General features: G+C 33.5%; 1 protein-coding gene across 5 annotated transcripts in view; it reads left to right on the top strand.

Moving 5' to 3' along the window:
- The window catches only part of LOC126825090 (cytoplasmic dynein 1 heavy chain 1), an 83390-nt gene extending 72100 nt beyond the window's left edge, over positions 1-11290 (top strand). For 2 of the 5 annotated variants that reach the window (XM_050554561.2, XM_050554562.2), the window contains exons 81-93: positions 1147-1331; positions 1764-1877; positions 2499-2669; positions 4557-4658; positions 5045-5166; positions 5653-5756; positions 6113-6276; positions 8267-8459; positions 8911-9053; positions 9250-9360; positions 9913-9970; positions 10321-10417; positions 10727-11290. In XM_050554561.2, coding sequence (XP_050410518.1) covers positions 1147-1331; positions 1764-1877; positions 2499-2669; positions 4557-4658; positions 5045-5166; positions 5653-5756; positions 6113-6276; positions 8267-8459; positions 8911-9053; positions 9250-9360; positions 9913-9970; positions 10321-10417; positions 10727-10892 — 1730 coding nt within the window. In that variant the 3' untranslated portion in view covers positions 10893-11290. Of the gene's footprint in view, positions 1-1146; positions 1332-1763; positions 1878-2498; positions 2670-3355; positions 3371-4556; positions 4659-5044; positions 5167-5652; positions 5757-6112; positions 6277-7085; positions 7101-7403; positions 7419-8266; positions 8460-8910; positions 9054-9249; positions 9361-9912; positions 9971-10320; positions 10418-10726 lie in introns of all 5 variants that reach the window. The other 3 variants (XM_056101933.1, XM_050554557.2, XM_056101934.1) reach the window with 3 other exon arrangements.
- The last annotated feature ends 3504 nt before the right edge of the window (positions 11291-14794 follow it).

Genomic DNA, 14794 nt, shown 5'->3' with positions numbered 1-14794 from the left:
GCTTGTGGACCCTATAGAGGTCATAATTTTTATCCGATTTAAAAAAACGTATTATTATATCACCGTTACACCCTAAGGATGGCTGAGTTGGAATTTCGTGAAAATCGGCCCAAAACTGACAGACAAAATGGCCGCCGTTCGTTCTCAAATAGCGTAAAAATATGGTATATCAAGGTTGTGGACACTATAGAGGTCACAATTTTTATCCGATTTTGTTGAAACTTGAAATGTAAGTTTATAACCCAAAGATCTCGGTTCCTTTCCATATTCGTGCATATCGGACTGTAACTTCCTGAATTATGGCCCCTGATTGTACGAAAAATTCGAATTTCGTGAAAATCAACCTAAAATTGACAGACAAATAGGCCACCGTTGTTCTCAAATAGCGTAAAAATACGGTATATCAAGGTTGTGGACCCTATAGACGTCACAATTTTTATCCGATTTTGTTGAAACTTGAAATGTAAGTTTATAACACAAAGATCTCAGTTCCTTTCGATATTCGCGCATCTTGAATTGTAATTTCCTGAATTATGGCCCTTGATAGTAGGAAAAATCACTTTCTTGTTAGCTTGTTCTCTATCCATCTCTCAAAAATGTGGGCGTATCCTGCCTGGCAGCCGCTGGTTATTTCTGTCATAAAATGCAATAAAGTTTAAAAATTCTCCTGCCGTATCAAAGTATGGTTATTTCAACAACTAAAATCTTCAATTTAGCAAAAAAGGCATGATATTATTGTGCATAGCATTGGTTAGAACATGTGTCTAAATATCTATATTCTGACTGTACTCTTCAATAACGACATTTATTAATTGATGCATTAGTACAAAAGGCAAGAGCAAGTGGCGTGGCTTTCCCCTGTCATTGGTGCAGGAACGAGGGAGTGCCAAAGTACTCCGTCTGGTCGTTCAAATAGGACGCAAAACCGAGGTCCTGAGTACACTTTGGCATACACATAAAAGAACCGTTAACAGTTGGAACTTGATGTAGAGTAGACAATAGCAGCACAACCTGGTCAAAATTTCCCTCGTAACATTCTGGTTGGTGCAGAAAAGTAGGACGTTTGAACTCTCATTTCATTACAATAAAGGGCTGAAGTCTAGACCAATGTGTATTGTATTATAATATGAACTATGTTGTATATAGGATCTGCTGAAGGGTTTACATTAGCTGATAAAGTGATCAATTCATCCAGTAAATCTGGTAGATGGGTTGTATTAAAGAATGTACATCTTGCCCCTCAATGGCTGGTACAACTAGAGAAAAAACTACATAATTTAACTCCCCATCCCAGCTTCCGACTTTTCCTTACCATGGAAATTAATCCAAAGGTAAGCAACAAAAATTTTACCATTGAAACTTGAAAAATGTATTAAGTAACTCTTTCAACACATAAGATATTTTTTGAACTGAAGACTTTCAATTTATAAACATTATAGTCCAAAAAATGCATCAAAATTCTAAAGCGACAAATCCAGACAATTTAATGCAACATGATAGTTTATAAGCAGATTCAGGATAATGATCCATGTTGAAACATATATTAATTCAAGTCAATCGGCTTCAAATTATGTTGAAGACATGATGCTTATAAATATTATCTAATTTTTTAGAAAGGCCTTCATAAGCTTTATTTCTAGCTGTGTCTATGTAGTTTCATCTTGTCCGTAGGTTTGTATTGTCGGTTTTGTTTTGTGTGTAGTGTGGTTTTCCTGCACATACTGTTTAAAAACATGGATTAAGGGTAATAATTTATGTTACAGTTACCAACTAATTTATTGAGAGCTGGTAGAGTATTTGTATTTGAACCACCACCAGGTGTGGCAGCTAATTTAACACGTACATTTAGTACTGTACCAGCTGCTAGAATGTGTAAGGTAAGTAACAAAAAGTAATAATTTACTTCACTCTTTGTCCTTTAATAGGGGAGCCACGGTGGCTAAGTGGGTAAGGCGCTGGCTCGCTAGCCTGGAGGTCGGGTGTTCCCTGCATTGGCCGAGAAAGTTCATCCAGATTTTCCGGCGTGGTTCTCCCTTGTCAGTGATGCAGGACGGAGGGGCTGACAAGGACAGCTGTCTAGTCGTTCGGATGGGACGAAAAACCGAGGTCCCGTGTACACATTGGCGTGCATGTAAAAGATCCCTTGACAGTTGGAATTCGATATAAGAGTAGGCCGTAGTGCCGCTGTCCGGGCAAAATTTCCCTCATAGCACACTGTATGGCGTATGCCCGTCTTCATTAGCCCAGTTCGGAGCAAAACAGTAGGATGTTAAACCCCATTTCATTTCATTTTCATTTTGTCCTTTAATAGACAAGATAGGAATACTGTAAAACCGGGAGAAAAACATAATGTGCAAAATGGCAGTTTCATATAAATGTTGCAACATCACCTGTCAGATTTTAAAATCTTTAATAAACAGAGAATGTAGACAGAGTATCCTGCCGATGTTTTGATTTTATTTGTACTACATTTGATGTCATGATTTCTGTATTGACAGGCACCAAATGAGAGATCCCGATTATATTTCCTATTGGCCTGGTTCCATGCTATTGTACAAGAAAGAATGCGATACATGCCACTTGGTTGGGCGAAGAAATATGAATTTACTGAGTCAGATTTACGTGTAGCATGTGATATGTTAGACACATGGATTGATTCTGTTGCCATGGTAACTATTTTTGTTTTTTTAATAGTTTTTACAAATCAGTGATAAATATTTGAAGTAAACTGGTTGTGAACATTGTTCATTTTATTTCTATATTCTAACAAAAGCTAAATGTAAACAAAACTAGATAATGGTAATGTCTACTTGGATCAACTTTTAGAAAAATTCAAGGTGCTCTTGTTAAGCTCTATCTTCACTAGTAGAATGCATTAAAGATCCATCAATACTGCTTAGTCTTTCAATATTGCAAGATGGTTTTAGTAAATTAGTTCATTTTGTGTATTGAAATTAATGGTCAACAAATCTTTAATTTAATGTGGTGTTAAAAAGTATTTAGATGTTGATTCTAGTAGCCGACTAGCCATCATGGTTATCTAACTATTGTTAGAATATAGAAATTGATGAACCTTTTACTAATATATACTGTTACATATTTCAGAATTTTGTTAATTATTAAAATGCTTTCATTTATGTATTATAAGATATAAGTTGAACAATATTTTCAGTTTTGCATGACTTTAAGTGCATCCAGAAATTGATTATACAATGACGCATGGAGTAGCATGTGCTTCCCAATATAATAATGGTCCATTTCTCTCCCTAAGTTTTCAACATACTGGTAGTTACTAGAAAAGAATAGTCTGTTGTTTAAATGTGCTGTAATTTTGCGTATTAATATTAATTTGCAGACTTCTGAAAATACAGTTGAGTAAATCGTTACCAGCTATCAACCCTCTGCATTGTGTTCTTGGTTGCAGGAATTAATGTTCTGGGTTTGGGAAAAAGAACTATTTCCAAATTAATCCAGTTTTTGAGATCCCTTCTCTTTCAATGTTTTATTCGCATGCTATTATTGATGTAAAGATAGCTAAAATCAAAATGATCAAGTTCGCATGGCGGCTTTATTGTATTTATTTATTTATTTTTTGGCAATTTATTTTGCAATTTTTTTTCACACGGGATTATAATTTTTTGATAATATTGCCTATTAACAGATTGAAGAGACAAGAACTTTATATTTATTTTATTTTAACCTGAATGCTTAATTTTTCTTATTTTCTTTCCCCCCCCCCCCCCCAATTTCTGAAACCCATTCTTATCACAGTCAGAAAATCAATGGATTATGGAATCTAAAATCAATGATGGTTTTATCAGGAATTTATTGCATAATAATATATTAAAGTGGTAGTAAATTTTCCCTTAAAGTGAACTTGGAGAATTTAATGACTGCAGAACTCAAAAGTTCTAAATGAAATTTATGTGTAGCCATGATCTTTCACAGATTTTCTCCAAAATAACAGAATATTATCGCTGGAGATGAATATCCCTAGTGCTTTTCGTGGCTTTTGCACAGTTTGTTGGGGGGGGGGGGGGAGCTATCATCCCCAGTAAGAGTTTCCAGTTGTCTTTAGGAAAGCCACAGTATCTTGGTTATTATTGAAATATGTGTAGCAGTAGATGCACAATTAGCTTTTAACTAATCACTCTGTTGGTCACAGGAGATAGGCTACTACACTAATTTTTCTACATCAATCCACTTAAAGCCATTCTTGTTTTTTGTATATTTTGATTTGTGAAAAGCTTTAGATTTTTTTAGCTCTTGCTACAGAGCTTGAGGTGACTGGATTTTTGTTTCAATTATGGTTATTTTTTGAGTATTCTATTCTATATTGGAAAATTGTGCCAAGATAAAAACTGAGTTTTTAAAATATACACAGTATTATAACTTTGATATTATATTTTAGTTTGTATTGATATCTAAAAAAAATTGTTATTTTTCGAACACAGTTGATAAATTCATTCTGTTGCAACTTTTTAAATGTAATTCAGCTGTTTGCTTTGAATGTTACGAGTCCGTGTTACTATTAAATATTATTTCAACTATTTCAGAGCCGTACCAATTTACCACCAGAGAAAGTGCCATGGGATGCCATAAGAACTTTATTATCACAGTGTATCTATGGGGGTAAAATTGATAATGAATTTGACCAGGTAAGATTACAATAGTGACTTTTCCTCCAGTGATAATTCTGAAACTAACTTGATCTGGTGGTTATTAATTCATTTATAATCGTCAAATTTATTATTAAATTTTTTTTGGGGGGGGGGGGGGATGGCCGAATGGTTAGCATGTGCACGCTGTATAATAAGGTCTGTCATTGAGTCAACTGGCAGAGTTTCGATTCCCTGGTTGTACGTGACAAGCGAATTATTGAAATAGAATTGTACCATGTGTTTGTCCCAAGATGACCTAGTTTGTGCAAGTGGATGTTAAACCCTATTTCTCTCTTTTTCTATTATTATGAGTAGGCTTATTCTTTTCTATTTTCATAATTTGAGAAATTTAATCTTGGAATTGAACTGATAATTTTTTTTAGCGTTTATTGAGTACATTTGTCAACAAGTTGTTTACACCGAAAAGTTTTGAAGGAGAGTTTGTATTAGTTGCTAATATTGATGGACAAGCTGGCAAAAATATCACTATGCCTGATGGAGTAAGGTAAGATTGAAATTTTAAAATTTGAATAGTTTTTCCACGACTGTTCAAAAAAGATAATTTGATATCTATCATTCGATGTAAATTAAAAATATTGGAATTTTATTCCTCCTATAGGAAATATTAATATATTTATTTAATCAAATAATTAATAATATTTAGATAATAATATTAAAACATCAATAACTAATATTACAAAAAAATAATATAAATAATATTAAAAATACATGATATAAATAATATTTAAAAAAGTACCTGATATTGAAAAGTAAACCAATATTGTTTTGAAAGATTTACAAATTCAAGAAAAATCAAATTGACCATTTGAATTGAATCGAATGATTGAATAGTTTTTGAATAATGGCCACAAATTACCAGTGCTGTGTGAATTCTGACTCCTGATAGACTTGATAACCAGCAAAATGTCACCAAAAACTTGGTACATGTTATAATATTTTTGTATTTTAAAATGTGTTTCTGTATTTACAGACGTGAACAGTTTGTAAGTTTTGTAGACAAGATGGAGGATAGACAGACACCATCATGGTTAGGTCTACCAAATAATGCTGAAAAAGTTTTACTGACAACATTAGGTAATATATTTACTAGCAAGGATTTTATTTTTCAGCTTAGGTCCTGTTTTAAAAAAAACAACACAAATTGAACATTTCACTATGCTAATTTGTAAATGTTTGGATGACGATGAAGCACCATCAGTCTGAATATGCGACAACTCTTGTTGACTGTCCAAACGATTTAGCTGCTGTGGGTGTATGTTTCGTTGCCTGGCAACTTATCTTTGTGCCTTCAGGTTTTCTACCACTGCTAAAGACCCCAACACATAATTGGATTATTGAAATAAAATTGAACCATTTGTTGGTCCCGAAGTGACTTAGTTTGTGCTCTCTTAATTTAGTGTTATTAAATTGGTATATCTATATGATTTTAGGAAGTGATTTAATAGCCAAATTAATGAAGATGGAAATATTAGAGGAAGAAGATTCTTCATATGATCCATCTGATGATCAACAGAAACGTATGGCAGACGGTCGACCAGCATGGATGAGAACAGTTCATACATCAGTTGCAACATGGCTTAAACTTGTTCCACCTGTAAGTTTATGAATTTACATAATCTATTCATCTAACATTTTTGACTAATACATTAATATATATACTAAAATTATAAGACTGAAATTATATACCTATAGCCTTGTTAAAGATATTGACTAATGATTTTGTCACAGTTGATGAGGTATTGCTTATTGTATTTGTTTGATTATTTAGAAGGATTTGCATTGTAAACTAGACAAATACACTGGCACCTCAAAATGATGGATTACAATATAAGGTGGGCATTGGTATATGCCAACAGCGTGATGGGGAAGCCCTTCAGTGTATTTGTCAGTGATGCAGGACGGAGGGCCTGACAAGGACAGCTGTCTAGTCGTTCGGATGGTGCGATAAACCGAGGTCCTGTAGACACATTGGCGTGCACGTAAAAGATCCCTTTACAGTTGGAATTCGAAATAAGAGTAGGCCGTTGTGCTGCTGTCTGGGCCAAATTTCCCTCATAGCACACTGTATGGCGTATGCCCATCTTCATTAACCCAGTTCGGAGCAGAACAGTAGGACTTTAAACCCCATTTCATTTCACTTCAGTGTATTGATGATATACAGGGGACTCACTGTAACGTGGATTATGTCAGTCGATCCCAACAACAACATTACAGTGAAACCCCAGTGCTTGGATGTTTTACTGTTATTATTGGAAAACCATGAAATAATCATTTGGAGGGGGAATATGACATTGTATATTCGCAAAAATCAATTTCATTACTTGTTTTGGCAGTCATTTAACTCTTAACGTTTAAATATCCTTCAATTAAACTAATATTATACCTTGACCCTACAAACAACAGGAATCTGCTGAAGAGGTGAGATTCTGGAGAAAAGGCTTACTTTTTATAAAATTCTTCAATTAGACAAATGGTGCCGGAAATCTGTCAATTTTTATTTATATTGAATAAAATGATTTTATACTGTAGTTTACTTTTTCTGTCTGAATTTCTAAAATTCTTTAAATATCTTATTTCATGTTTGTAGTAGATTTTTTTTTGTCATTGAATTGCTTTAGTTTTCAAAAAAAAATAATCTAAATCTGTTTGATTTAGATGTTTTTGTTTCTGTCTTTATTTGAATTTGATGGGATTTTGTTTTTGTTTACTATTTCATTGTAGGTTAGTTCATTACCGGTAATTGTATAATTGTTTGCACATTTTAAATTAGAAATTATTTATCTTGTGTGAAGTCAATAGACTTCATTTAAAGGCTGTAATATGTAGAGGAAAAGAATATTATCAAATGCTTTAGTCCTAAACAGTGGTTATTTGCTAGTAGACTAGACTCACCGCAAGAACATTCAGGTTTTTAAATGCCGCTTAAAGAGCCTAGTTTTCACGAGTAGTGTAAACGAGCAGACAAGAAAAATGTGTAGACATTTGATCGAAGCCAGAAATCCTGGAGGTCTCCCAGTACAAATCGATATTGCACATGAACTTTGAAAGAGAGCCGGGAAATACAAGAGATTTGGAAAATTAACCCCTTTGCATAGCACACAAAAACCCAAGAAATAAAAATGACCATGTATTGTGTTGACAAAACTATTCTTCCTTTCCATGAAAACTGTACCTGACAAAACCTTCACATTTCCATGAAGTATCCAGTCCTTTCCCAAACAGCACCAAGTTTTATCATCGTGCACATGTAATCCCATTGCACAGAGAATTTGAACAATACAAATTTCTAGGAATTAATTTCATAGAGCTTTCCTTTGCACAAAATATTAGATTAGAAAAAAGAATTCTGTATATTTAGATTTTCACGTAAACAATCAGTTGATATATTTTGTGAAATATAATTTTGTAATTCAACGTTCTTGTTAGTTTATTTATGGTTTAGTTTCATGTTTATTTATCAATCTGTCATTAATAATCTATGCATGGATATTGCACAATATAAATAAAATATTATCATTATTAGTTCGAGAAAATTATGTTAAAATCTGAAAATGGGAAATAACTAAGAGTTCTCTGTATTTCAGGCTCTAGGTGCCATGAAGAGAACTGTTGAGAACATCAAGGATCCATTGTTTCGATTCTTTGAACGTGAAGTCAATGCTGGAGCGAAATTATTACACGATGTCCGTCTTGATTTAAATGATGTAACTAAAGTTTGTCAAGGAGAAAAGAAAGCTACCAATCATCATAGAACCATGATGGCCGATCTTGTTAAAGGTTTGTTCATACATTTATTCAATTTATTCCTGTTCACAAAAAAAAAGATACTTCAAAGACAACAGATTAATGCCATCTACCATGTTGCTGCTTGTAATTTGATAATATAAGTAAAACACAATTTACAAGAAAATGACATAATGACAATTGTTCTATTATTATCCCATCATCTAATTGATCACTGTTAATTCCTGTATTGTTGTGAATGGTGTTGTGTACGACAATACCACTTAATATTATGAGAACAAATTTTGAAAGAAATGTAATTGGGGATATGTGATATAATTTTAAGCATTTTACAGTATTCTATATTAATATTTATACTGCATTATTCAGTCTTGTACCATCCATTCATTTCCTGTTTAACAGTACTCTTATATTAAGATATATATATATATTGCATTATTCATAAAGCTGTAGTCTTATAGTTACTGTGTTATAATTATTATAGGTATTATACCAACAACATGGAGAAGATATACAGTACCAGCAGGTTTAACTGTTATACAGTGGATAACTGATTTCAGTGAAAGAATAAAACAATTACAAGTTATAGTACAGGCTACACAATCTGGTGGTGCCAAGGAACTAAAGGTAATATACATCAATCTTGAACCAATCATCACTCTGCCTTGTTAACTGCCAGAGTTAAAATTAGTGTGTCTGTTTGGGTGAGACTGAATTGAATTAACATTCATTTTTTCTGGACTATTCTTGGCTAAAATCTTTGGAAACAATTGACAATTTGGTACATGGCACTAAGAATATTATTACTGTTTATATTTTGTAGAATATCAACGTATGGTTAGGTGGATTGTTCATACCTGAAGCCTACATAACAGCTACAAGACAATATGTAGCACAAGCTAATGGATGGTCATTAGAAGAACTTCATCTTGATGTAAGTATTGAAAGCCAAGATTTATCATGCATTTAGACCCATTCCCTTAGTTTATGAGTAAACTCTTAAATACGCTTTCACAATTTAGCCAATCTGATTAAAACACAGATCCTATTTCGTTTCGTTTCGTTTTTTATAGTTCAAAATTTCTTTGTACTTGTCTTTACTACACTAGGATTGGGAAGAGTTGTTACATTACCGGCATTTTGGTTGAAGTGAGGGATAAGCCAATGAAACAGTCTGTTACGGCGACTTTGAGGCATGCCATGCAAGGAACTTGGTAAACCACTAGAAACGCAAACGCTGATTAATCAATGCTTGACGGCATAGGATCAAAAGCTGCTCGTTCGACCCGACACGACTTTCGAGTACAAAGTATAAAAAAACAAAATATAGATTCGTATTTTAATTAGATTGCAGTTAAGCTGTGCTGTTACAGAAAAAAAAATGCTGGCCATTTATATTAAATAAATTCTATGTTCAGCAAAAAAGTTGATCCTTATATAGATAAATCTGTTTGAGAAATATATTAATTTAATATTCTTTTTATAGGTGCGGGTCTTGGCCAAAAAAGAGGAAATATTGGATGCTTGTAGTTTTGGTGTTACTGGTAAGACAGTTATTTATTGTGAGAAAAGAAAGTTAACAACATATATTTTAGATAAATTTTATAAGCCCTTAAGTTTCTGTGGTTAAATATTTTATATTTTCATGTGCATTACAATAGTTCTTTCGATTTTAACTTGTTGAGAATAAAGGATTATTCTACTCTTCAAAGGTCATTTGAAATTTTGTGTTTCTCTGTTATTACCTGACAAGTTTACCAGGTGCCCACTAAAAAAATGTGGCTCTGACTAGGGAGGGCTAGAATTTTGCAAAACGGATAGCTTATAGAGCAGTAGATGATAGATTTGAGAAATATATTGCCTTGACCTAACTATATTAAATTATATATTTTAGGTTTGATGTTACAAGGGGCTGTATGTAAAGAGAATAAACTACAACTATCAGCTACTATATCTACTGAATTACCACTTACATTACTCAAGTGGATCAGGTAAAACATTCACTATTTAAATATATTGATGATGGGATCCAGTGATTAACACTGCTATTGTGGGGCAATAATCAAGTGTATGTTTAGATCCTGTACATAATTATTACAATGTATGTAATTGTATTAAAATTGGAATTATGTATAGATCTAGTTTATTGAAAAGTGCAGACTTTGTGTATGACATGTGAATGTAAGTGTTGTATTTTGGATAAATGATTAACAAGAATTTAGTAATACTAATAGTTTTATTTTTGTGGAAATTAAGTTGGAAGGAGCAACAATAATTATTATTACATTTTAATTTTTCAGAACTGATGGTACAGAAACTAACCAAGGAATGGTAACTCTACCTGTGTATTTGAATGCTACTAGAGCTCAGCTACTGTTTACATTAGATTTTAAGCCTGATGCTACTAGTAAAGACCATGGTTTCTATGAACGTGGTGTAGCTATTATTTCTTCTGATCTTAGTTAATTCTGCATAATTTGACTTTGGTGTAGGAATCTATTTATTTCTTTATATTAATATTGCATACAAATTGCACATGAAGATAAATCTGTATTCAAAATGAAGGATATTTTAGTCCTCATCCAAATAAAAACATATATATTAAGATTTTTATTTCTATATTTATTGAATTTTTAAATATTTACCAGGTCATAAAATTATCTAATATTTGATTGTGTAATAACATGAGCTAAATTCTGAAATATTGTGTTAAAATTAAAAGTATGAGATCAGAATAATTTAAATATACCGGTATTGATGTAAATTTTATCAGTATACCAAACATTAGTGTTTGTAAAATCTACCATTGTCATATTAAAATTCTATTCCAGGCTTCTATAGAAATAAAAATAGTTAACTATGAATCATGTTGTGATTGTCCTATGTAAAACAAAGAGCCACAGTGGATCACTTGTTAAGGTACTGGCTTACTAATCAGGAAGTCCAGGGTTCGATCTTTGTGTTGTAGGTCAGACAGCCTGGCAGGGAATAGTGTCTAGTTGTTTGGATTGGACAGAAAACTAACTGTATTATAGAAATTACCAGCTTTTATTTTTATTTGCAAATTTATGGATTTTCATGAATCTTAGCTCCCGCTCCCAACAGATTAGATCCAAAGTTAATCAAAATAGTATGACTTTTGACCCATACAAATAGTTAAAGCCAGTGTCTTATCTGCACAACTAAATATAGAGATCCAAATACTTTTAAGTAATGCAGTGTTTGCTTGGCAATTTTCTTTTTTTGATTTGCTCAAGTATAATGGTGACACCACATGTCTGTCCACTTTTAAACTGTTGAAAATGAAAAATAAAAGTCTATTCAACTGACCCATTTATCTTCATATGTCCATATCAACTCTCTTCTTCACATTGTGATGGGATGGCAACTTAATTTTGGACTGACAGAAGCAACAAATAATGTGATTTAGGTTTTTGGGATACCACAGTTGATAATTCCCTGAAATTTAACGATCTAAAAATAGACCACCAAAAAAACTCTCACAAGACTTCTTTAATTTGCCCATAACCTATGTACACATTTATTAAAAAAGAATGGACCCCCCCCCCCCCCCCAAAGATTTCAGCTCCCGGGAAAAAATAACCCACTCAAACCAGCGGTTGTCAGGCAAGATATGCCCACATTTTGCAAGAGATGAATAGAGCTAGAACAACCTAAAAACAAAGGAGATTTTTCGTACAATCAGGGGCCATAATCAAGAAAGTTATAGTCTGAAATGCCAAATATCGAAAGGGACTGAGATCTTTGAATATAAAGATATATTTTAAGTTTATCAAGATCGGATAAACATTGTGACTTCTAGGGGTCCACAACCTTCTTAGTACATACGTTTCCACAAAGAGCGGCCACTTTATCGGAATGTTTCCTTTCGATTTTCCCGAAATTCTTATTCAACCTTCATTATGGTGGAATGTTGATATATTTAAACGTTTTTTTAAAATTCGATAAAAATTGTGACCTCAAAAGAATCCACAAGCTAAAAAACACGATTTTTCATACAATCAGGGGCCATAATCCAGGAAGTTATAGTCTGATATGCCCGAATATCGAAAGTAACCAAGATATTTGGGTTATAAACATACATGGAGCGACCATTTTATCCGACAGTTTCGGTCCGATTTTCACGAAATTCGAACTCAACTGACATTGTGTAACAGTGATATATTCAAACGTTTTTTTTTAATATGATAAAAATTGTGACCTCAGTGGGACCATGCACACCATCGATTATCAACATTAGTACAATATATTGTTATTTGAGTGTTTCTCGTGCTAAATATGTTATTTTGGTTAAAAATCATAATGTTTGTGATAAGATCCAACGTTCGCGATTATCATAGGGAAGGGGCGTAACTGGTGCATAATTTTGCAGAATAAGACAAGGATTATTCTCATTTGTATTCTGTAGTTAGTAGCAGGGAATTGTATAAATGTATGGGCTGGCATGGCAAGCTTTTATATCAGCACAATCTAACCAAAGCAGCACTTTTTTTCACCAATGACCACCGATTATTTAACAATAACCACTGATCATCACCATTACAACTATATGTTTCGTTATTTGAACATGCCTGTCAAATTATGTATTTTGGTAAAAAAAATAATCATATTTTCACGCTCGCTGGATAGCCGAAGGGAAAGTCATAAGTCGTGCAGAATTTGGCAATGATCAGACCACGGTTACTAAGATCTAAACTTGATATAAATTTGATACCTCTATTATCCACATTCTGGAGAGGCATTTAATATCTGGCAGTGTCCTTGTTTAGACGGCCGTCGTGCTTTCTATATTGAAATCCCCGAAGGGGAAGACGGCATGGATCACGGCAGGTTTCATGGCACTCTAGTTCAGCTATGAGACCAACGTTCAGAGCTGAACTAATGGCACTCCAAGACAATCCAGGATAATTCTGACCGCACATGCCAACCTATGGCATATATACCTATGTTTGAGCAGAAGTTTTCACTTAGATTCTGACCTGCCTTCCTATGTTCTTAGTTTTGGGACACCATTTTTGTAATGATGTTTTGACCTATATATGTCATCTTCTCCTTCAGTATATTTCAGTGTGGAATGTATGTTGTCTCCTGATCTTCAATAACTCTCTATAAAAACTTCCAAATGTTTCTATTCACTGATCAGCTTCTAAATACAGACGAGAATAAGCATGGTCTAATTCCTAAAATATTTGTGACAAACATAACCTAATTTGTAAAGATGTCCAAACATATTCTTCATCTGGGGTATTGATAAACGGAACATTTTATCCCAATTTTTAGTGTTTTTAATTTATTTCTCCTTTTTTTTATTTATTATACCTGTGCCAGTCATATTTATTTTTTATTTTGTTAGTAAGAAGGTTGCTAGTTGTGGGTAACATTCAACTTTGGCCCTAGTCCCTGCCAAGAAGCAAACTATAGCCTCTCAAACTTTGGTTTTCATTAAATTCAATTTTCAGGGAGAGTTGAGCATCTGGCCTGTACCAAGATATCATTGGCAGTAGAAGCTTAAAAATCTGTGTGTAGTAGGAGACTAGGTGGTCCTACTATTGCCCACAATTTCGTCTGTCCAAATGAATTATTGTCCGAATAAAAAATATTTTTCCAATTTATCAGGTTGGTATCAACTGAATCAACATAATATTTTGCGGGGATATTTCTGGGTACTAACCCATCTCACAGAAAAGATTTGGTCCAAATCCCCGACCCAAGGGTTATCACCACAAGCTAAAAACGCGATTTATCGTACAGTCAAGGGCCACAGTTCAGGAAGTTATCATCTGATATGCGTGAATATCGAAAGGAACCAAGATCTTTGGGTTATAACCATGTATTTCAGGTTTCATCAACATTATGACATCTAGAGGGTCCACAACCGGAATTTGCATATGAGGGGAGATCACTTTGTCTGGCAGTTTTGGTTCAATTTTCACGAATTCGAACTCATCTGACATTTCGGTGTAATGGTGATATATTCGACCTTTTTTTTGAATCGGATAATAATTGTGACCTCTAGAGGAACCACAAGCTAAAAACGTGATTTTTCGTACAATTAGAGGCCATAATTCAGGAACTTACAATCCGAAATGCACGAATATCAAAAGGAAACCAGAACTTTAGGTTATAAACATGCATATCAACTTTCATCAAAATCAGATGAAAATTGTGACCTCTAGAGTTTCCACAAGCTAAAACATGATTTTTCGTACAATCAGGGGCCATAATCCATGACGTTATGGTCAGATACATGCCAACATCGAAAGGAATCGAGATCTTTTTGAGACAGACGGAAAGGGGCAATGCATATGTCCACATGAATAGGTGGGCGTATAAAAATAAAAAGTGAA

The sequence above is a fragment of the Patella vulgata genome, chromosome 6 (genome assembly GCF_932274485.2).
Source record: "Patella vulgata chromosome 6, xgPatVulg1.2, whole genome shotgun sequence".
NCBI lineage: Eukaryota > Metazoa > Mollusca > Gastropoda > Patellidae > Patella > Patella vulgata.
This window is presented reverse-complemented; position numbering and strand designations above follow the sequence as displayed.